This window comes from Lacerta agilis, chromosome 16 (genome assembly GCF_009819535.1).
Source record: "Lacerta agilis isolate rLacAgi1 chromosome 16, rLacAgi1.pri, whole genome shotgun sequence".
NCBI lineage: Eukaryota > Metazoa > Chordata > Lepidosauria > Squamata > Lacertidae > Lacerta > Lacerta agilis.
This window is the reverse complement of record NC_046327.1, coordinates 35744423-35767500: the sequence shown is the minus strand read 5'-3', so window position 1 is coordinate 35767500 and position 23078 is coordinate 35744423. Positions and strand designations below refer to the sequence as shown.

General features: G+C 46.9%; 1 protein-coding gene across 4 annotated transcripts in view; it reads left to right on the top strand.

The window, feature by feature from the left end:
- Window positions 1-19577, top strand: part of PRICKLE3 (prickle planar cell polarity protein 3) — a 35450-nt gene extending 15873 nt beyond the window's left edge. For 3 of the 4 annotated variants that reach the window (XM_033173091.1, XM_033173090.1, XM_033173093.1), the window contains exons 4-9: window positions 1053-1166; window positions 9950-10087; window positions 12589-12792; window positions 15099-15285; window positions 17243-17773; window positions 18578-19577. In XM_033173091.1, the coding sequence (XP_033028982.1) occupies window positions 1053-1166; window positions 9950-10087; window positions 12589-12792; window positions 15099-15285; window positions 17243-17773; window positions 18578-19230 (1827 nt within the window). In that variant the 3' untranslated portion in view covers window positions 19231-19577. The remainder of the gene's footprint in view (window positions 1-1052; window positions 1167-9949; window positions 10088-12588; window positions 12793-15098; window positions 15286-17242; window positions 17774-18577) is intronic. The other variant, XM_033173092.1, reaches the window with a different exon arrangement.
- The last annotated feature ends 3501 nt before the right edge of the window (window positions 19578-23078 follow it).

Sequence of the window (23078 nt, the reverse complement as noted above, 5' to 3'; positions counted from 1 at the left end):
AATTAGTTGTACTTAGGTCCCTTTGAAATCAGTGGATCAACTGATATTCTCAATTTCAGAAGCAATTTACTGGGTCAACTGATGTTCTAAATTTTTCAGGCTAGGATAATCGGTGCACTTTTTTATTTTAAAGGAAGTCATTTGGTCTGATCTTTAACTTAATAAAGTTGAGGATTGTTCAGAACAAAATGGTAGGAAGTTTTAAAAAAGAGGCGGTGTCAATTTAATTACAAACCAGTTGCTGCCTTCCCCCCCCTTTTTTGGTAGGAGGTGTGTTGTGAAACCTGATCACTTCAGCAAGGCCAGGCTGTAATCTGATTAGCACAGCTCTTGTTTTAAGCTGATTACTGAGAAACATTTCTTTAAGACTTTCCATTGCTTTCATTGTATAAGGTGTTTACCCTGATTATCTTGTTGATTATCAGGAGAACCCATGGGGCATGTTTGACCAAGAGAGAGTGCTTTTTCTGAGGCCATGCGATGAGCTCAGAGCGGTCTCTATCCGTTGCACCTGAGTAGCTCTCCCTGTGCTCTGTTTGGATGGAGCTTATAGAGCTACAATTCTCAGAGTTCCCTGTGAAGAAGGACTGATAGTTAAACCATTCCTGGAACTGTGGCTCTGTGAGGGCAATAGGGCATCTCCTAGCAACTCTCAGCACCCTTAGCAAACTACAGTTCCCAGGATCCTTGGGGGGGGAGCCATGGCTGTTTAAAGGGGCATCATTTTGCTTTGAACATGTGGTATGAATGTAGCCCAGGCCCTCCAGCTGTTTTGGGACTATAGTTCCCATCATCCCTGAACGCTGGTCCTGTTAGCTAGGGATGATGGGAGTTGTAGTCCCAAAGCAGCTGGAGGGCCAAGTTTGGCCGTGCCTGATGTAGCCTGAAGGAGATCACGTTCCTATAAAGAACTTGCCTTCCTTGGACTCCTGGAAAACTTGGAGATGGAGCAGAAGGCCTCTGCTTGGGCTGCTGGGCAGCAGGTCTAGCTCTTGTGAGCCTCACTTCTGGTCTCCCCTATTTGACCCACTAATGGCTCTCTTCACCTCCAGGTGTATCAGTTCTTCAGCTGCCTCCCAGAGGACAAAGTCCCCTACGTCAATAGCCCTGGGGAAAGGTACCGCATTCGCCAGCTGCTCCACCAGCTTCCTCCCCATGACAGTGAGGTGAGAGGGGCATTTTATTATTTCACACTGTTGTAAGAATATTAAGGTCTTTTATTTATATATAATAATTTTTATCAATTTTACCAAGCAAACAAGGCCACATGTCTGAAGCAGCAGGCCTGACACCATTTTTTGACTCCCAGCTGTGTTTTCCCTGTCAGGAGGGAGGAGGTGAGCAGCCCTCTGCCTGAGTGCCAGATGATGGGCCATTTCCCTCACAAAGGATGGCCATTAGCCTCGCATCAGCCCTACCCGCCAGGGCAGGAAACCTTTTGTTTTGCAGAAATGTGTGTCTGGGAGGGGTCAAGGAGGGATGGCACAGGTGTGAGAATTCTCAAGTTACCTCCTCTGACCCTCCCAATTTGTGATGTATGTATGATGTATGGAGGGGTGGTCTTGAGCTGGAGGGGGGCAATTTCAAAAGTCTATATAGGAGCTTGCGCTCCATTGTTCGAGGTCTTTTTGCCTACAAAAACACCCTGTTGCAACAGCGATAATAAAGACTTTGCTTCTCAATCTTCTCTGGTTGGCCTCTGTTATATTCTCCTACCGATGGAGAACCTAATAGTGCTCTTGTATACCCCATAAGGGAATAAGGGCAGATTTTTTCTCATAACAACACCGAGAAGGAACAGGGTTATTTAAGAGGGAAAGGGTGTGCTTGCGAGCTCAGAAGGGTAGTGTCGGCGGTACAGATTTTGCAGCAGAATTCAAAAGGATGCCGTAAACCAGGGTCAAACTGCGACTCTCATCAGTCCCATCCAGATTGGTTACAGGTATCCCTGTGGGTGGTGACCAGATATGTGTTTTGCAAGCCCCATCACTGAAGGCTGCAATTGAGGCCTTGCTGTTTAGTCCACTACTTTTAGAAATACAGCTGGCGGGCGCTACGGACCGGGCCTTTTTGGTGATGTTGCCTCACAGTTATGGAACTCCCTCCCTGGGGAGATCCAACAGGCTCCTTTTCTTTCTGTTTTTGAGATGGGTTTTGGAAAGTTTTCTTCATGCACGTATTTGTTGCGGATTTTCTCTCTGTGTCTGCTGTTTCCTTATTGCTGGTTTAGTGTTTTTATTAATATTTTTGTGTCTATATCGCTTTGAGTGCATTGGTGATAATATATTTTTAAATAATCATTTTATTATTTGTGCCCCAGCCACTCTGGGCGGCTTCCAGCAGATACAAAAACATTAAAAACTTCCCCATATAGCAGAATAGCAGAGTAGACTTTTTTGTTTTATATTAACATTCGTTTTCTTTGAGTAGGACCTGCCAACTCTCATTCATTCCTTTGTTTGTTTGTTCATTCATTCATTCATTCAAAGGCGGCAATGCCCTCTTATGTGGGGCTGCCTTTGATGAGTGCCTGGAGGTCTCTGTGCAACGTTCCTCCTCCTGGCAGGGGCAGGTTGCTGGGAGCACATCAGTCAGGGCTCAGCGTCTGCATCGGCTTCACATGACTTTCAGGACTCAATTCTATATGCGACTTTTGATTTATAAAGCTCTTAAGGCCTTCGGGCCTCATACCTCAGAAACTGCTTTCTTTCCTTTTCATCTTTGCCTTTTCAGATCTGCTGAGAGCACCTTTGTGACTGTCACAATCCAGGCACTGTGTTTGAACAGCAAGGGCGTGTACAGATGTGCCCTTGGTGGCTGCCCCACAGCTGTAGAAAACTCCCCTAGGGGCTGCTCCAAATCCAAAATTTAAGACCTTAAAGAGCAACTTTGCGAAAGGCTTCCATTAGCAGTCCAGGGTTCCTAATCACAAGGAAGAGACTTCTATGTGTACCGTCCTTTATTATTAATGTTGTATGTGGGACTGCCGGATGGCTGGGGGCTGCAGGCTGGGCTAGTCTAGGGGTTCGGCACACTTCTCCCTCACATGTTAGGGAATGGAGAAGAGAAGGTTAAAGGGTGATATGATAGCCATGTTCAAATATATAAAAGGATGTCATATAGAGGAGGGTGAAAGGTTGTTTTCTGCTGCTCCAGAGAAGCGGACACGGGGCAATGGATTCAAACTACAAGAAAGAAGATTCCACCTAAACATTAGGAAGAACTTCCTGACAGTAAGAGCTGTTCGACAGTGGAATTTGCTGCCAAGGAGTGTGGTGGAGTCTCCTTCTTTGGAGGCTTGACAGCCATCTGTCAGGAATGCTTTGATGGTGTTTCCTGCTTGGCAGGGGGTTGGACTAGATGGCCCTTGTGGTCTCTTCCAAGTCTATGATTCTATGAATGCATGTGGGGGTGCTTGTCTCCCCACACATTGCTTTTGAACTTCTTATCCTACAGGTGCCACATTAATACCAGTTCTGTATTCGTGAGAATTTGATCTTTTTAGCGTGGCAGCGCCTGTTAAAAACATCCTCATTTAGGCAAGCTGCTTCAAAATGCTGATGTGAATTTTAACATATTTTAGAATTTTAACCTTTGGTATGTTTTTAAAGTATTGTTGTAATTTTTTCTTGCTTTTATCTTTTTTATAAAATGCTTTGGGGGTGGTGTGTTGTTGTTGTTGTTTTACAATCAAATGGTATATAAATTTCATGAAATAAATGATGATGATTCCTTAACAACAATAACAAACAGTCCTACTTCCCTTTCCAAACTTTATTTTTCAAGACGAAACCCCCCCCCCCGCCCTCCTTTCCCCAACTTGGGCTTGCCATCCGTTTGGCAAGGGGGAGTTTACAGATCCGTTCACACAAACCAAGTGCCCACTGGGGTAGGAAACTAGTGACCTTCTGTATGTTGCTAGACTACAACTCCCATCATGCCTGGACCACTGACTATACTGGCCGGGGCTGATAGGAATTGGAGTCCAGCAAGATATCTGGAGGGCAGCAGGTTAGCCACTCTGCGCTTAACAATTGCCAGCTACAGAACTGGAAAGGAATTTCCCCAGGGTGGTTGTGTTTGTTTTGCTTGCTTCTTTTGTTGTTGTTCAGTCGTTCAGTCGTGTCCGACTCTTCGTGACCCCATGGACCAGAGCATGCCAGGCACTCCTGTCTTCCATTGCCTCTCGCAGTTTGGCCAAACTCATGTTAGTAGCTTCGAGAACACTGTCCAACCATCTCGTCCTCTGTCGTCCCCTTCTCCTTGTGCCCTCCATCTTTCCCCACATCAGGGTCTTTTCCAGGGAGTCTTCTCTTCTCATGAGGTGGCCAAAGTATTGGAGCCTCAGCTTCCTTCTAGTGAGCACTCAGGGCCGATTTCTTTAAGAATGGATAGGTTTGATCTTCTTGCAGTTCATGGGACTCTCAAGAGTCTCATCCAGCTTCTTTTAGGTGGGGATTATTGGTTTTTAAAATTATATATATATATATATATATATATATATATATATAGCCTTCTCACTTTCTGTGCGTGGCTTTTGTCCTCTTGCCTTCAGTCATCAGCAGGTATCTGCTCTGCAGGAAGTGTGTTCCCTCTTCCTCCCTCTTTGCGATCTGCACTACTGGGATTAATCTGCCTGCGTGTGGCGGGCTGATCATCACCGGTGGGGGAAAGCAGGCATTCTTCTCGAAAACGGGTCGTCGTGCGCTTTACGCTAATTAACGCACAGCACTTTGTGTACCCTGTTTCCCCACCGCTTTCCTTTTTAAAAAATTATTCGCCAAGGTAATCCAGATCTTTCATCAAGGGGAATTTGAACTTTTCAGAATGTAAAAATCATGCAAGTCACACAGTTGTGTTCCCTCCCCAGCCTCTGCCCTCTCACTTTGGACCCTTTTCACGAAGCGTGGTTCACATACTACGTCTCAATAAAGGCTAGAAATTTTTAATGAAAACTAGAGGTCTTAGGGCAGGGGTCAGCAAACTTTTTCAGCAGGGGGCCGGTCCACTGTCCCTCAGACCTTGTGGAGGGGGGGGGGGTGCGGAGTATATTTTGAAAAAAATATATGAATGATTTCCTATGCCCCACAAATAACCCAGAGATGCATTTTAAATAAAAGGACGCATTCTGCTCATGTAAAAACACCAGGCAGGCCCCACATATAACCCAGAGATTCATTTTAAATAAAAGGACACATTCTGCTCATGTAAAAACCCCAGGCAGGCCCCACATATAACCCAGAGATTCATTTTAAATAAAAGGACACATTCTGCTCATGTAAAAACCCCAGGCAGGCCCCACATATAACCCAGAGATGCATTTTAAATAAAAGGACACATTCTACTCATGTAAAAACACGCTGATTCCCAGACCGTCCGTGGGCCGGCTTTAGAAGGCGATTGGGACGGATCCAGCCCCCCCCCCCGGGCCTTAGTTTTCCTACCCATGTCTTAGGGGAAACTGTTTCCACACTTGAGCAGGGCTGCCGAGCATTTCCATTACTGATTGTATGTATGGGGGGGGAGCGAAGGGGGGGGAGAGATCTGTGGCCTGGGGGGTCTCCTCCACTTCAGATTGTAATCGGATGAAGGTTGCTGTGCTAAATACCTTTGCCCTTCCCATTCACAGCGCTGTTGTATGTTGCTCCCAGGGGGCTGGATTAATGATTAGGCTAAGTGCTCTCCAAAGGAGAGGGCCAGCGCAATGCCATTTCCCAGCCGGATTCCGCCTCTCGCTGCTCGAAATTGCTAGGCCAGGTCTGCACAAGGCAAGGCCAAGGACATTGCCAGCAAAACACTTTCCGTGGGGAAGGGCTGGCTTATGATGGGGACGCGGACAGATGGTATGTAGTGACCATTAACTGACTGGAAATGTAAAATGCTGTTTGGGCAGGCCTTTGTTTTTATTTTATTTCTATCCCGCCTTTTCGCTTGCCAGGAGCCTGGGGTCTTAACCTGGGTGTTTATGTGATATTATGGGCACACGTGTGTTGGGTTGCTTGGGTGAATTGTAGCGTTGCAAGGGACCCCCAAGGGTCATCTAGTCCAACCCCCTGCAATGCAGGAATCTCAGGTAAAACATCCACGACAGGTGGCCACCCAACCTCCGCTTAAAAATTGCCAAGGAAGGAGATTTTCTGCCACCTTTCATTGGAGTCCGTTCCACTGTCAAACAACTCTTACCGTCAGAATCTCCTTTCTTGTAACTTGAAGCCATGGGTTCGGGTTCTAGCCTCCAGAGCAGCAGAAAACAAGCTTGCTGCATCTTCCATGTGGCAGCCCTTGAGATATTGGAAGATGGTCTTCTTTTCTCCATTGTGCTTGTATTCAAACTACCAGGCTTGGGCTCTCTCTATACTTGCTTGTTATCAGGAACTGGTGTTTTGTCTGTTAATTGTCTGGATTTGATAGGCTGCCGGGTGGTGTCAGCCTGGCTTCACCTTGTGAGTGGATGGTTCTCCATTCACATCGGTGGCGAGGAATCTGTGGTGCCCTCCACCAACCGCAACCAACATCTGGAGGGTTGCAGGTTCCCCATCCCTGGTGTAGACACACAAACACAGAAACACCTTAAACTTTAGGACTCTGTGAGATTTGTAGAGGTAGGAGGAAAAAGTTGGCACCATGGCCACCGGCCATGATTCCTACGGGCGTGGAGTGGGATTGCTATCCCTTGGTGAAAATCCCCTGTATTTGGTGTTACAGTAGAAAACCACTTCTCTTTCATATTGGAAGTTCTAATAAGGATTATTTCCCAGGAAAGAGGCACCTGACTCCTACCATGTACCCTCCCCACCCTGTATAGACCCAGAGGCGTCTTAGCCATTGAGCCTACTGGCGCAAGGCGCCATGGCCTAGAGGGCGCCTCTGCCCTCCAGCCCCACCAGCAGTGCCGCCCTTGCCCACCTCTTCTTGGGGTGCGGACGCAGGGAGGCCATCGGCAAGCCTCCTGTCGGTGCGGCAGCCAGGGCTCCCTGGACGGCAGCACCGTGCCGCCGAGTGCCGCCGCGGTGCTGCTGTCCAGGGAGCCCCGGCTGCCACACCGACAGGAGGCTCGCCGACAGCCTCCCCGCGTCCGCAGCCTGGCCCTGCCCAGCGGAGCACGAGTTGGGCGTCCCCACCCGCCACACCGTGCCCTCCAGCTGCCCGCTGTGCCTGGCCCTGCCTGGCGGAGCGCGAGGGCTGCTGGAGGGATCTTCGCACCAGGGCGCCGGATATACTTAAGACGGCCCTGTATAGACCTAACGTTTGCTTTCCCCCATGCGGCAAACACTTTGTGGGTCCTTTCTCTGAAACCAAAGGAACAAGGCCAGCAAACACAGGGAGATGAGGGAACTGGAAGAGTTTCTGCACACGGAGAGATTGAAAAAGATTAGGGCTCTCGAACCTTCCCAAGATGATGAAGATGGGGAGGGGGGGAAAGGATCGGATAAAGATCCTGATTAGTGTTAGGGAAACCAGCTGTGGGGACTGAGGTTTATCCTGCCTTGTAATGAGAGGGCTGGAAGATGCCCAATGCCATTCAGCACGCTGGAAACAAGTGTACAGTAGGGATTTCCTCATTCAGGGTGCAATAAAACCACATGGCCCTTTGCCGAGGGATTTTGGGATGGCCAGATAGTGCCAGGCGCTGCACTCTGGGAGGGCAAGGACTGCAGTCCTCATCCGACAGGTGCCAGGTTAACAAAGCTGGGTTGCCATTCCAAGGGTGCGCCTTGTCCTGGGGCAATGGTTGGCTGGAGCCCAAGGCTGAGTATCTGGTGGGTTCCTCCAGGTGGGGAAGGAGGGTGGGGCAAGGACGAGACAGGTAGGCAAGCATTTGATGGGAGCTGCAGCGCTGTGCAACCCAAGAGGTTTCTATAGGCGCTGTCCCATGTCCATCGGTAGCCAGTCAGGATGGAAGGGATGGAGGGAGGGTTAAGGTGGCGTCTGTAGTTTATTTACCTCCCAAGACCTGGCCTAGAGTTCCCAGTTTGAATCTCACCACATTTTTAAACAGGGACTAAAAACCAAGTTTGGGTTTCAAAAAGTAAGACACAGCCTGCGATTGAGGCGATGGCTGTTAGGGGGACACAAGCTAGGAGTCAAGCGCAGCTCAGACTGTATTTTTTGAGAATTCTAAGGAAAAATTATCTTCCACAAAAGCTTGCCTTCTTTCTATCACTGTGCCATTGAGAGGATGCTCACTTATGGTTTACGTGTGTGGTACAGAAGCTGCACTTCTCGGGATAGGATTGTGTTGCGAAGAATTATCAAAACAGCAGAGAGTATTATTGGCTGTTCACTCTCTACCCTAGAACGTATCTATACCATCAGGTGCCACAGAAAGGCATTAGACATGTCAAGAGACCCATCGCACCCTGGTCACTGTTTCTTTGAGCTTCTGCCATCGGGACGGAGATACAGAACAATACAGGCGAGAATGAGCCGTCTCAAGAACAGTTTCTTTCCTAGAGCAATTTTGGCCTTAAATGGAAACTCTGGACTCTGAAGTCATCTTATTTTATTTGTTATATTGTAATAAACTGTACTGTGTCAATTAGTATTTTTAAATTATGTGGAGTGCCTTATTTGAGTTGATATAGCAACTGAGGAATTTCGTTGTTTCCTGCAAGGGGACAATGACAATAAAGATTGTTCTATTCTATTCTAAGTTCAGAATTTCTCGCGCCCCCCTCAAAAAAAACCCCTCCTATCATTGTCAAAAGCTGAAGGCGAACTCTTTATCGCAATCTGCACTTGCATGGAATGGGAAAGAAGACAGATATTTCAAAACAGCGGTGAGAGAGCAGGGATTGACTTGCACCTTTGCCCTGCTCTTGTGTCACAGACACCATTAGTTGCTGTACAGTAGTTAAGATGGTAAGCCAATTGGGGCAGAGCCCTGGCTTGCCTCTTAATGTTAACTCTGTAAAGCCGTGTTACGCCAGTGGTGCTTTGTAAATAATAGCATCATTCCAAAGGGGCAAATTCTTAGCAATTTGCAGCTTCACTGCAGGAAAAATACAATTTTCCAGGGAGAGTTTTGATGGTGGAGGCAGCGCTCTCTGAATCCCACCCACCTTCATTGTATGGGTAACCGCTGTGAATTCTAGTTACAGGTAGGTAGCCGTGTTGGTCTGCCATAGTCAAAACCAGTGTTTTTCAACCTTTTTTGGGCAAAGGCACACTTGTTTCATGAAAAAAATCACGAGGCACACCACCATTAGAAAATGTTAAAAAATTTAACTCTGTGCCTATATTGACTATATATAAAGTAATTCTCTTGAATAGGAATCAAATAAACACAAAGAAAGTATTGTATAATTACTTTTCAATTTTTCCCACGGCACACCAGGCAACATCTCGCGGCACACTAGTGTGCCGTGGAACAGTGGTTGAAAAACACTGGTCAAAACAAAATAAAATAAAAAAATTCCTTCCAGTAGCACCTTAAGAGACCAACTAAGTTAGTTCTTGGTATGAGCTTTCGTGTTCATGCACACTTCTTCAATTCTGTGAATTCTCTGTGTTAAGACATAGTCTTGAAAAAGACCTTCAGATATGCACTGACATATCTTTCCCACTTTGCGGTTTCAGCCTTGCAGGGCAAACGTTTTATTTATTTTCCTTCTTACAAAGTTTCACCTTCCCTCGAGTCACTGCTTGGCTGCAGGGCTGTGTGGATCTACTTGTTGCTTCTGCCTTTGATCTTTGTGCCCCAGGCCTGGAACCAGAGTGAGAGCTAAGCAGCTGAGTCCTCTTTTTTTGGTCTTGGTTTTAATTACAACATGTCTTCCTGGCCCCTTTTTCTTTGGGCGCTCCCTTTGGGGACATAGGCAAATTGCCTCTGGAACAGCAGCAGCCACCCTGTCCCAAAGAGAAGAAGACATCTTGGCGGTATTGCTTTGGGCCCTCGTTGACTAACTCTTCTCTCCCCCACCCCATCCCAAAAAAAATCTCTGCCCAGGCTCAGTACTGCAGCTCTCTGGAAGAGGAAGAAGCGAAAGAACTGAAGTTATTCTCACAGCAACGAAAGCGAGAGAACTTGGGACGTGGGACCGTCCGGCTCTTCCCCGTCACCATAACCGGAGCCATTTGCGAGCAGGTATTGGGCCTCACTCTGGCACTGCCAAGTGTCAACACAGTTTGAGAACCAGGGCAGGGTTGAAGGATGGTTGGGGGACTGAACACAGAAAAGTCTTCAGAGCCAAGCTAGATATCTGGCAGAAGACCTGGGGCTGGCAGCCCAGTCCACTGCTGAACATTGAGAAAGCAACAGCAGCAGGGAGGGTCTGTGATTTTGGAGAGGAGAAGTGGCAGGTGGGAGAAACTTGCTTAGCCCTTTTTCCGCTTGCCACTTCTCATCATGCATTCCACACTCCCTGGGTCAACTTTTGAAGAGGAGAAGAGGAGGTTAAGGGGTGATCTGATAGCCATGTTCAAATATATAAAAGGATGTCATATAGAGGAGGGAGAAAGGTTGTTTTCTGCTGCTCCAGAGAAGCGGACACGGAGCAATGGATTCAAACTACAAGAAAGAAGATTCCACCTAAACATTAGGAAGAACTTCCTGACAGTAAGAGCTGTTTGGCAGTGGAATTTGCTACCAAGGAGTGTGGTGGAGTCTCCTTCTTTGGAGGTCTTTAAGCGGAGGCTTGACAGCCATCTGTCAGGAATGCTTTGATGGTGTTTCCTGCTTGGCAGGGGGTTGGACTGGATGGCCCTTGTGGTCTCTTCCAACTCTATGATTCTATGAACGTTGCCCAGCTGGTGTCTCCAGACATGGCATACTCAGGCTGAGGGGAGGAGAGCAGGAAGAAGCGGTCACCCTTGCCCTTCAAATTGTGGCCTCCTCCTCTGCCCCACACTGGTTTTTAGTGGGAGACCTGTTAACTAGACAAAAATATTTCATCCAACGTTTAGCACTCGCAGCAGCAGATTCTCAGGGTTCAGCTCAATGTGTAGAAGCCATTACAAGCCTCTGGTGGCTTGCTAAATCCACTGTGCTGAACCTGAATCCAGACGTTCAGGTCTTATCAGTTGGGCTTCATTATTAGATCCATACTTAGGCCCAATTTGTGTCGTGCGAATGGTCTTTCCTGGTGCTCGGGACCAGCATCTCCATCCGTGGTCATGTGTGCAAGCGCTACTTAGGCTGGTCTCTTGATTCATGCTGTTCCTTCCCATGCTAGTGCTACAGGGAATTCTGCGCGAGTGGGGCTTGCATAAGTTGCTCTTTGGATGCTGAGGTTGCTTCACGGGAAGTTGAATCAGGGTTGTGATCTGTTGGCAAGGGCAGCAAATTCCAGGTTGATCCCAGAACACACCCTTGCTTATATTCCGGGTCATTCCTGGGCCATTGTGTGTTGGTAAAGAGCTCCATTCTCCACCCATCTCTGCATGTCAAAGATAAGAATTGTTGGCACGGCTCTGATTCACTCCTTGTTGCGAACCTGGGCAATTGTAGCAGCTAGCATTTCTGACAGCTGCTACAGTCCCTTGGCGAGAGCCTCCTTCCAGCCTTCTGTCAGTGTCGCTGCCACATGCCTCCTTCCTCGCCCGCTCATGTTGGTGGACGACAGTTCCCATCAGTCCCAGCGAGTGTGGTTGCAGGGGGGAGTCGCAGCCCCCCAAGCAACTGGAGGGCACCCAGCTGTCAGAGGCTGCAGTAGGCAGTGCGTTATGACTGCTGGATTCTGTGTGTGTGTGTGTGTGTGTGTGTGTGTGTGTGTGTGTGTGTGTAGACACACACACACACACACACAGACACACACACAGACACACACACACACACACACATGGCAATTCCCCAAGAAAGTTATGAAGGTAGCTCTGTTTCACTGTATTTGCGTTCAGTGATACACAGGAAGGGTTGGTCTGTCAAAAATTTGGAAGAGGAAATATGTGGGCCATGAGCTGCACCTCCCATATGGAAATTTTGAATTTTGGCTCCTGGTACAAGAGGAGTGTTAAAATACATTGGAGGAGCAACAGCAACATCTAGTGTTCAGATGAGGTACTCGGCTCTTTTAATACACACAAAAATCCCAACCCTTGGCTCTGTTCTCCTCTTTTTTTATTTAAATTATGTTGATTGCCTTTCAGCGAAAATTCTCAAATGAAACAAGAAATACAAACTGTGCACAAAAGCAATAGAGCGACAACAAGGTCATTTCAGAGCACGCTCACCCTCGTGAAGCTTCCTGTGCAAACCAAACTCTTTTTGTGAGCAGCCCCAGAAGAAGTGTGGCTTCCTAATGGAGGGTGACAGTTGTGGTGCCACCCCTGATGAGCCCCTGCCGTGAGCCTTGGGGAGTCTTTATTTCTGAAGAGGAAATACCCTTCCCTGAAGGCCTCTAGCCTCATAGGGTTATATGGGAGAAAACAGTAGCATGGTTAGGGCCTGGTCTGATTTATGGCACTCTGGGTAATAAGCAGCACCTTGAATTAAAAGTCTCGAAAGGTGACCACTGCCTTGGACAGTTTGGGTTTAAATTAGAGATGGAGAGCCTGTGGCTTCTGTAACGTATGTGCGGTGCTTCGAACCCTTTGCAAAGTGCTATATAAGTAAGTCTAAAGTGCTCTTGGTTTCTCATCCCTTGGCAGTGCGGGAAGCAGATATGTGGTGGGGACATTGCGGTCTTTGCCAGCCGGGCCGGGCATGGCGCCTGCTGGCACCCACAGTGCTTTGTTTGCACCACCTGCCGGGAGCTCCTCGTTGACCTCATCTACTTCTACCAGGGCGGCAAGATCTACTGTGGGCGTCACCACGCAGAGCGCCTCAAACCGCGATGTGAGGCCTGCGATGAGGTGAGGGTTTGTGCCAGACACTCTGAAGGCCACAGGGTGGGGATATTGGATGGATGGAGATAGATACCGTATTTTTCGCTCCATAAGACTCACTTTTTTCCTCCTAAAAAGTAAGGGGAAATATCTGTGCGTCTTAAGGAGCGAATGGTGGTCCCTGGAGCTGAATTGCCCAGGGGCCAAAAGAGGATCATGCTTTTTATTTTACAAAGAGAAAAGGGGGTGTTGAAAGGACCCCGCTCAGCAGCTGATCAGCAAGAGATCAGGAGAGAGATAAGAGTCCCCGACTCCCTTTCAGCCCTGCCCTCTTGCCCCGCCCTCCTTTGTTGAATGTGCTGCAGAGGGAGGTTGTTTGTTTCCCCAGCGACATGTGACTGGCTGATTAGATTATCTGTCTGGAAACTGTAGAAAAGGCTCCCTTTCCTTTAGAAGCTGCAGAAATGCGAGTTGAACCCCATAAAAACGGGGCTTTTCCTCTTTGCTTTTCCCCCTTTGCAAAAGGAGCTTTGCTTTCCCCCCTTTGCAAAAAAGCTGCAAAACTTTTAGCTGATCCTCAAAAAAACAGGGTTTTTCCCTTTGCAAAAAAAGTTGCTAAACTTTTAGCTGATCCTCAAAAAAACAGGGCTTTTAGAGGAGGAAAACCAGAAAAAACAAATCTGGGTTTCCTCCTCTAAAAACGAGGTGCGCCCTATGGTCCGGTACGCCCTATGGAGTGGAAAAATACGGTAGATAGATAGATAGATAGATAGATAGATAGATAGATAGATAGATACTAGGGTTGCCATACATCTGGAATTTCCCAGAGATACCCAGAATACTGCAGTCAGAAGCAGTGTCTGAGCAGAAATCGGCAAAATGCCCAGGATAATCCAGACGTATGGCAAGCCATGTTGGTCCAGATTTTCACTTTTTGAAATATGGCAGCCCGGATACACAAATGCGCGTGCACACACGTTTTGAGATTTCTCTCCAAATTGTGCACCAGGTTGCATGCTTTTATGCCAGACGTTGATCAGACCTAGCTTTGCTGAGTCAAGAAGCAAATTTCTATTTAATTTTTAAATTATTTAACACAACACAGAATGCTAGGAGATATGACTGTGGGACAGGGGGGCGATGACTAGTTTTTAGTTTTAAAAGCAAAAATTGGGCACTGGTTTACCATATATATACTTACTTACAGCGTTAGTATGAAACTCCACAATATTTCTGGTTGGCTTACAATGAAAACCAATGTAAATATAAAGCACAAAAGCATGAAATCGGAACTACATCTCCCTAGGAAGTGTAGTGATGGCCTTTTACAGTGTTGGCTGTAAAAGGGGTTTTGACCAATTCATGGAGGATAGATCCATAGATGTTCCACCTCCACTGTCAGAGGAAGTCGGCCTCTGAATACCATTAGCTAAGAGTTACAGGTTGGGGGAGCTCCGCTGAGCTCAGGTTCTGCTAGGATGGGCCTTGGGGACTCTTCTTACTCTTAAAATAAGGGAAACCTTTTTGGCTTAGCTCAGCTAGTATCTGCACCTGCCGTCTCATTTCTGCAACCTTGCGTTTTTGGAAAGCCTTAAAGTCTCAAGTCATTTTTGCCCTTGCTTCCTCGGTGGATCATTATTATGTCATTGGAATTTGGAGTCTGTTTTTATTTCTATGACTGTTTCATTCTTGGTTTTAGTAACACTGATTTTTTTAGTTACAGGTGGGTAGCCGTGTTGGTCTGCCATAGTCGAAACAAAATAGAAAATTCTTTCCAGACCAACTGAGTTTGTTCTTGGCATGAGCTTTCGTGTGCATGCACACTTCTGAAGAAGTGTTCATGCACACGAAAGCTCATACCAAGAACAAACTCAGTTGGTCTCTAAGGTGCTACTGGAAAGAATTTTCTATTTTGTTTCGACTGTTTTTTTTTTTTTTAATACCTGTCGTTTATATTATTGTAAACCACTTCCAGCGAGGAACCAAAGGGAAAGAGGCGTGAATTTCAGGTTCCCAAACCTCCCTGGCAGAGCAGATTTCTACACGTTCAGAAAGGGCAGTTGGTGCTGCTCTCCTGGGACTTTACTTCATGAAGAGGCGATAACTGTTTGCCATGCCTTGAGTTTCGGAAGGGATTTTCCGGTTGGCTTAATGCCGTTGGGCTCCCCTCCCCCACATTTCCCTCTTTGCCCCTTGGCTCACTTGCCTGAGTTGCTCGAAGTTGTTGCGTTGAATGTGAGTGGGATTCCCCACAAAGGGCTGCAGGCGCCTGCTTCTGTTTACTCCCCCCCCCCCCTCTGACTTGTGGCTCCCTTTCTTGCCCCGCCCAACAGATTATCTTTGCAGACGAATGCACAGAGGCTGAAGGCCGCCACTGGCACATGCGCCATTTCTGCTGCTTCGAGTGCGAGGAGGCGCTGGGTGGGCAGCGGTACATCATGCGCCAGAGCCGCCCCTACTGCTGCCGCTGCTATGAGAGCCTCTACGCAGAGTACTGTGACGCCTGTGGCGAGCACATTGGTATGGACGCCCAGAGTTATTTATTTTTTTCATAATCTTTTTTATTCAGTTTTACAAACATACAATATATTTATAATTCATTGCTTGTTGAACATTTTGTATTTTGGCCTCTCTGGGCCAGGACTTCCCTCAAGCCTTCCATATGGTTTCCAAAAAATTCTTTCTTTCTTTTTATATTTATTCCATATATTATTGCTTTGATATTCATAACTAACATAATCATTGCTTATTTCATCATACAATAATATTTATTCTTTACTACAAAGCCTCCTGTAATCCTACTAACGTACTTAATTGTGTATTTTTCTTCAAATAATTAACAAATTTTTTCCAATCCTCAATAAATTTCTGATCTCGCTGTTCTCTAACTCTCCCTGTCATTTTGTCTAACTCTGCATATTCCAACATTTTCATAATCCATTCCTCTTTCGTCGGCAATATGCCCTGTTTCCATTTTTGTCCCATTAGAATTCTGGCTGCTGTTACCATGTATTGGAAAAGTTTTATATCATCTTTTTTAATTTCTGTACATGTAATGCCTAATAATAAAGCTGTTTTTTTGACAAAATTATATCCTAATATTTTTTTCAATTCGTTATATATTTCATTCCAATAATTTTTAACTTTTTTACATTCCCACCACATGTGGTAGAAAGTTCCAACATTTTCTTTGCACTTCCAGCATTCCCCAGAGTTATTTTGAATAGGCAGGTGCTTTCCGCACAGTCTATTTGGCTCCCAGAACTAAGGTTTCCAGGTGGACTTTTTGTAAGAAATGGGGCGATAGATGAGATGGGCACTGGGCAAGGGGGGAGTTTGGGAAGAGGGTTCTCCTTGCGTTTCTCCTTAGATAATTGGATCAGGCTATGCTTTACGGGGAAGCAAGGCAAGGCTTGTCTCCAGAACATGGTTTCCATGCCAGGGCTCAGTCAACTTCAACGCTGTGCTTGCAGAGTGTTCCTTTAGCATTGGGAAAACTCAGTTTTGGCTACGGTGCAGCCACAGAAAGATACAATGGGAAAAACTCCCAGCAGTGGCAGACTCTGGGGGTTAGAATTTCAGCAGCGCCCTGTGAGCTGCCAAAATTTAGTGCCTCTCGCCTTGCAATGTTTTTCATTGTTGTGGCAGCCCCTCGGTGCCTAGCGCAGGCAGAAACCCGTCGCACTGCCCCGAAACCCACCTTTGCTGCCAGCCCAGAGATGACGTGATCCCCAGATAGGGTGGATTTGATTTAAATCTAATTGATTTAAATCACGTTTAAAATCACAGTTTAAATCACTGGTCAGTAAAACTTGATTTAAATCTTCTTTTTTACAGAAAGATTCGTTCTTGCTGGTATTATCTTAATATTTACAACCAGATGAAGGTTTCATTTTCGGAATAATAAATTTTCAGAGTAGTTTACTGATTTGGTTATACTATTAGAAATACATCATAGACAGATTATTATGAACTTACTGTGAGGTTTAATAAGTCAACTGTTTATATTTGGACAACTTTTCTGCTGTACTTTATTGGAAGGAGAAGAATAATCATTTCCTTAATAACAATTTATTATAACTAAAACAATAACATTATAGCATATGTATCCATGTTTGTTAACTGATGTGGTTAAACATTTTTTAAAAAACAACTTAGACTGAGTTTTAGCACACATGAAAAATTTAAAACAAATCCTTATTTCCTGATGAATAGCCTTTGGACTATAATGTAACTTAAATGGAAAACTTTCTTTAGAATTTTTTTCCTCCAAAAGCATTTTATTTTAAAAATCCAATTTAAAATTTTAAAAAATCTATTTTTTTAAAAAAAAAATCTGATGTAAAGCCAAAAAAATCCGATTTTTTTTTATTTTTTTAAATCATTGATTTTTATCCACCCCAGATCTCCATTGTGTGGTCTTGTAGAAATGAAGCACTGACCTGTCCCCTGCTCTGGCCTTGTCCTTTCCCCGCAGGCATTGACCAAGGCCAGATGACCTACGAGGGCCAGCACTGGCATGCCACAGATGCTTGCTTCAGCTGCTCCCGCTGCCACCAGCCTCTGCTGGGGAAGCCCTTCCTGCCCAAGCAGGGCCAGATCTTCTGCTCTCGGGCCTGCAGCCTGGGCGAGGACCCCAACGGCTCAGACTCCTGCGACTCGGCCTTCCAGAGTGCCCGCTCCCAAGACTCCCGGAGAGCCAGCTGGCAGCAACGGCGGGTTCAGGCCCAGCGCTCGCCCTCCTCCTCCCATGTCGCCCGCTCCATTTCCTTTGGAGGGCAGCCGGCACCCGCTAGTTCGGCCCCGAGGATCCGAAGGAGCTGGAGTGGCTTAACTGGCGCTGGGGAGGAGGTGCCCACGGAAACAGAGGAGCTCTCGGATCCAGATAGCAACGGCTCGGGCTGCAGCCAGAGTTGCGAGGAGCCAGTCAAATGTACATCTCGGGGTACTTCCACTTGCCCACCACCAGCCATGGACCAGGAGCCAGGAACAGGTGAGGCAGAACCAAGTGTGTGGGTGGATTGGGGGGACGGGGCGGATGTGGCATCTTACGACCACCACAAACTTCTGGGTGTTATTTGGGAAGGCCTTCTGCTTTGGAGTCTGGGCCTCTTTCTCTCTCTCTCTTTTTAAAATATTGTTTATTAAGTTTAGCATTTTACCTCATAATCCATTGGTTATACATATCACCAAAAACATTCCTCAAACTGAGCTTTCACTCCCCCCCCCTCCTTCCCACTCTCTGGCTTTCTTAAGAATTCACTTGAATCTTAGCATTTCCATAGCCACTTCTTTACCTTTCCCCCTATCTTAATTGAATTTACCTTATTAATTGTAAATCAGTTCCCAATATTAGCATTACAAAATATTTTAACTCAAACCTACGAACGTTTTTAAATGTTTACAATGCTCTTTCATATATAATATACAGTGGTGCCCCGCTAGACGAAAATAATTCGTTCTGCGAATTTTTTCGTCTAGCGGTTTTTTCGTCTAGCGAAGCGGCAATGGCAGCTGCGCTCCGCTAAACGAAAACAAAAAAAAAGACGAACATTTTTCGTCTTGCAAAGCAGCCCCATTGACTTTTTCGTCTTGCGGGGCAGCTTCCGCTAGACGAATGCCGTTCGTCTAGCGAGTTTTTCGTCTAGCGAGGCATTCGTCTAGCGGGGCACCACTGTAAATTTACTCCAGTCCTTATCAAGCAGTTCGTCGCGCTGGTTTCGGATCTTCCCCATCAACTTAGCCAGTTCTGGGTATTCCATTCCGGGCCTCTTTCTCTAACATCTTGTTTCTCTCTCCCCCACCCGCCCAGGGACTGAGAAGCGACCGTGTTTCCAACGCACATCCCCCTTGCGCCATTCTATGCCGGAGCTGGGCATACACCCCTCCAAGATCCCAGACTGGAGCAGCAGCTCCGCTTCCAAACTCCAAGCATCTGCTCAGCTGCGACCCAGCGAGGGGCCTGAGCTGGGGATGGCGAGCTTTGCCCGGGGAGGGGCACCCCGAGTTAGCTTCCGGGAACCCCTGGTCTCGGGAGAGCCCAGTGCTCCCGGTCTCGAGAAGACCTCCGTCGACGCCCAGCTGCTTCAGAACGGAAGCGTTAGCCGGGGACACCCTCGCTCCACCTCGGACAACTCTCTCAACCTGGGGAGCCAGGGCTGGCGGCCGCCAAGGAAAGGCGCAGTGGAGGGCAGAGGAGCGAGCCTCTCCTACTCTGCTTCCGAGGGGGCTTTTCCTGCCTGGCACCGGCGTTACCCACCCCGGGGATGGGACTTCAGCTCTTCAGATTCCTCCGATTCCTCCTCGGAGGAGGAAGGGTATTTTCTCGGGGAGCCGATACCCTTGCCCCCCCATTTACGAGGCGGAGCTAGCCCCACAGAGTCCACGCCACCCCCTGACTCGATACGTAAGCGGCAGCGCCGAAGGCTGCGAGTGGTCCGGGACAAGAATTGCATCATTGCATAGACCTGACTTCCACCTTCAGGACTTTGGCCACAAGAATCCACGTATGAAATCAGGATTTGGGCTTGGAACCACGGATCTTTGCTCCGTCCGCCATGACTGCTTTGCCAGGGATCCTCTTCCAAGTGACCTCTCCATCGCAACCATTGAAATTCCCTCACTTTTCCTCAGGGACCCTTGAGCTCTCTCTTTTCCATGGTGACCTTTGATCTTTAGATGTGACCCTTCTGTGAAGAATCTTAACTCCTTCTCTGGTGGTCTTTGAACTTTGGTTGTGTTTCTTTTCCATTGTGGCCTTTTGACCTCTCAACTGTGACCTTCTGAACATGAATTAACCCTTCTGTCTTGAACCTTCGGAGTGATGGTCTTTTGAACCTCTGCACTGTGCCCTATGAACTTCCAACTACAGTTTCTTACCTGGGAACCCTTGAACTTTGGTTTTGACCTTTCCACTGTGACCTCTGAACTTATCTCACCTCTCCTGGGTTGACCCTTGTTGATCATTGACTTTCAAGTTGCCATTATCAATTGCCTGCTTTCAAGCTCTGGGTGCTTTTTATTCTCTATAGATCAGGTGTTTGGTGTGTATGTGTTGTGGGGGTGAACTCCTTTCTAAATCTGGTACAGGTTTGCACCCAATCGAAGATGGGCACCAGGTGTCCTCTATAGGGCAAAGCCTGCAACAGATCTTCTCGATCCACCTCAAACTACTCTTCTCTGTCCTGTCTCCTTGCACTTTGTGCATCTCTTGAGTTCGCAATTTTTAAAAATTGGGTGTTGTTTTTTTTTCTAATTGAGGATTTAATTTAATTGAAATTTAAATAAAAATATATGAAAACACTTCTGTGCTGCAGTGGATTGTCGCAGGGTGTTGGGCCGTAACAAGGAAAGCAGGGTTCTGTGCAGCGAACACGCAGAATGGTCCTCTGTGCAGGAGGGATATGGTGACTTCTTGCATCCCCGTCTTGAACCAAGGAGGAAATGACAAAACACTCCAGTGCACTCTTCACTAGTTTCATAGTTTCATAGCGAAGCCCCTGGAAGCTAACCTAAACATACAAGGCAATTTTCTCTGTCCCCCAAAACTGTATGACAGGGTAAGGGACCCCTGACCGTTAGGTCCAGTCGTGAACGACACTGGGGTTGCGGCGCTCATCTCACTTTATTGACGGAGGGAAACGGCGTACAGCTTCCGGGTCATGTGGCCAGCATGACTAAGCCGCTTCTGGTGAACCAGAACAGCGGACGGAAACACCGTTTACCTTCCCGCCGGAGCGGTACCTATTTATCTACTTGCACTTTGATGTGCTTTCGAACTGCTAGGTTGGCAGGAGCAGGGACCGAGCAATGGGAGCTCACCCCATCGCGGGGATTCAAACCGCCAACCTTCTGATCCTTTGTTCCTTTGTATTCACCTCTTCTGTTTTACCCAAGGGTGCTTCCTTCACCAACATACCAGTACACTAATGTAGCCAAAAGCAGCCAGCTTTGGAGATTTCAGTGGGCAGGTGCCGATACACTTTTAAGACTGCCTTGTAAGCATATGGACAAGAAACGTGACAACTTGTTTTTAAGAAATCAAAATGATGATTCGTATGTTGCCCACTCTGTGTACCTACAGAAATACAAAATACACTCAGCCTTGATTACCATAGTAGACTAAGGACACTAAGTAATGCGAAAGTTTCAAACAACTCAGTGGAGGCTTGTACCCATTTATTTATTGGAGAATTTGTGTACACAGCACTTGGGTGTGTGAGCTGGCCCTCAAAGAATTCACGTTGAAGGATAAAAATAAAGCAGAGTCATTCACGCAGCAGAGTTAAGCTCAATATAGCCACAGTGTGCTGCTAAGTTAGACTTAGTCCTCCGGGGATAAGTCCCCTCCTTCCAGGGGGGCAGCCCATGTTTATTATTTATGCTCCTGTGCCAAATTCTTGGCCCCAACTATAACCGGCAACACATGAACTTCCCTGGCATATGAGTGCTTAAGGAGTTGGGCTGGGTTCACAGCCAGGTTGTTGCCATGCTGGGGTTCCCAGTCGGGAACCGTTGAGGTGTGTGAGCGTTTCAGCCTTGTTAAGTTTAGCGTATGAACATGTTGATGAAGTCCGTCCCTTGAAGAAACTACACTAGTGAAACGGTGATAACATAAGTTAGCCGCCCGTCGGAGGACACACGAGGACGCCTGAAAGACTTTGGCACTTTATTACATTGGACTCTTTGCACATTGTACGTTGCACTTTTTGAGCCTTATCTGGCTCTTCAGAGACATTTGTATTTGCTATGTATTTCATCCCCTCCGGTTGCACATAGAATCATAGAATCCTAGAGTTGGAAGAGACCACAAGGGCCATCCAGTCCAACCCCCTGCCAAGCAGGAAACACCATCAAAGCATTCCTGACAAATGGCTGTCAAGCCTCCGCTTAAAGACCTCCAAAGAAGGAGACTCCACCACACTCCTTGGCAGCAAATTCCACTGTCGAACAGCTCTTACTGTCAGGAAGTTCTTCCTAATGTTTAGGTGGAATCTTCTTTCTTGTAGTTTGAATCCATTGCCCCGTGTCCGCTTCTCTGGAGCAGCAGAAAACAACCTTTCTCCCTCCTCTAGATGACATCCTTTTATATATTTGAACATGGCTATCATATCACCCCTTAACCTCCTCTTCTCCAGGCTAAACATACCCAGCTCCCTAAGCCATTCCTCATAAGGCATTGTTTCCAGGCCTTTGACCATTTTGGTTGCCCTCCTCTGGACACGTTCCAGCTTGTCAGTATCCTTCTTGAACTGTGGTGCCCAGAACTGGACACAGTATTCCAGGTGAGGTCTGACCAGAGCGGAATACAGTGGTACTATTACTTCCCTTGATCTAGATGCTATACTCCTATTGATGCAGCCCAGAATTGCATTGGCTTTTTTAGCTGCTGCATCACACTGTTGACTCATGTCAAGTTTATGGTCTACCAAGACTCCTAGATCCTTTTCACATGTACTGCTCTCAAGCCAGGTGTCACCCATATATACAGGATTGAATGCTTTCACGGTTTACGTTATTTCTATACATCACATTCTATTTGAGTATATGTTATCATCTTCATTTGTTAGAGGAGCACACGTGAGGATATTACGCCAATTGAATTTTCCAGTAAATAACCCAAAGAATGACCAAGGCTATTCTGCCAACTTCATGGTGGAACATGGATCTGGCCCAAAATCCAGTGCTGTAGCTGCTGTTTCCCGCACCCTGTGAGTTGCCTTAAAAAAAAAAAAAAAAAGATTTCTCTGCATGTACCATGTCATCAAAGAACATGGAGCTTGGCGATAGCCCCTGTGTAGGCAGTTTGGGGGTTGGAAGGCTGGCCTAGCCTTCATTAATGTTTTCACTTCCCACTTTTCCTTTCGGGTGCAGCATGTATCTGGTTTTTTAGGTGGCCTCAGGCATTCTGTAGTGTCTGTTTCACTTCAGCAACGTACCTTTGGATCGCTTCCTAGCCCCAAACATTTCTGAGTGTAGAACGGCAATGGCCACATCAATCTAGCGCCCCTCTGAGATGGCAACAGCTTAAAGGAGGTCTTCAGTGGGATGCGAGCAAGCAAGGAGCTCATGATTGTCCTTCTGAAGGGGATCTTTTAGGAGACTTCTCTTTCCGCCACGTGCACAAAATCCAATGCAATTAAGAGATTTAAAAAACAGAAACCCCGACAAGCTGCTTCAGGGGCCACATTTGGCTGATGGGCTTCCATCTGGCCATCATGGCAGCAGAGAAACTAGACTGCGGCAAAGAAGGCAGCGGTGGAGGGGAGCAAGGAAAGTCTTACGGGGGGCTGTACAGAAAATTTTGTATGCGG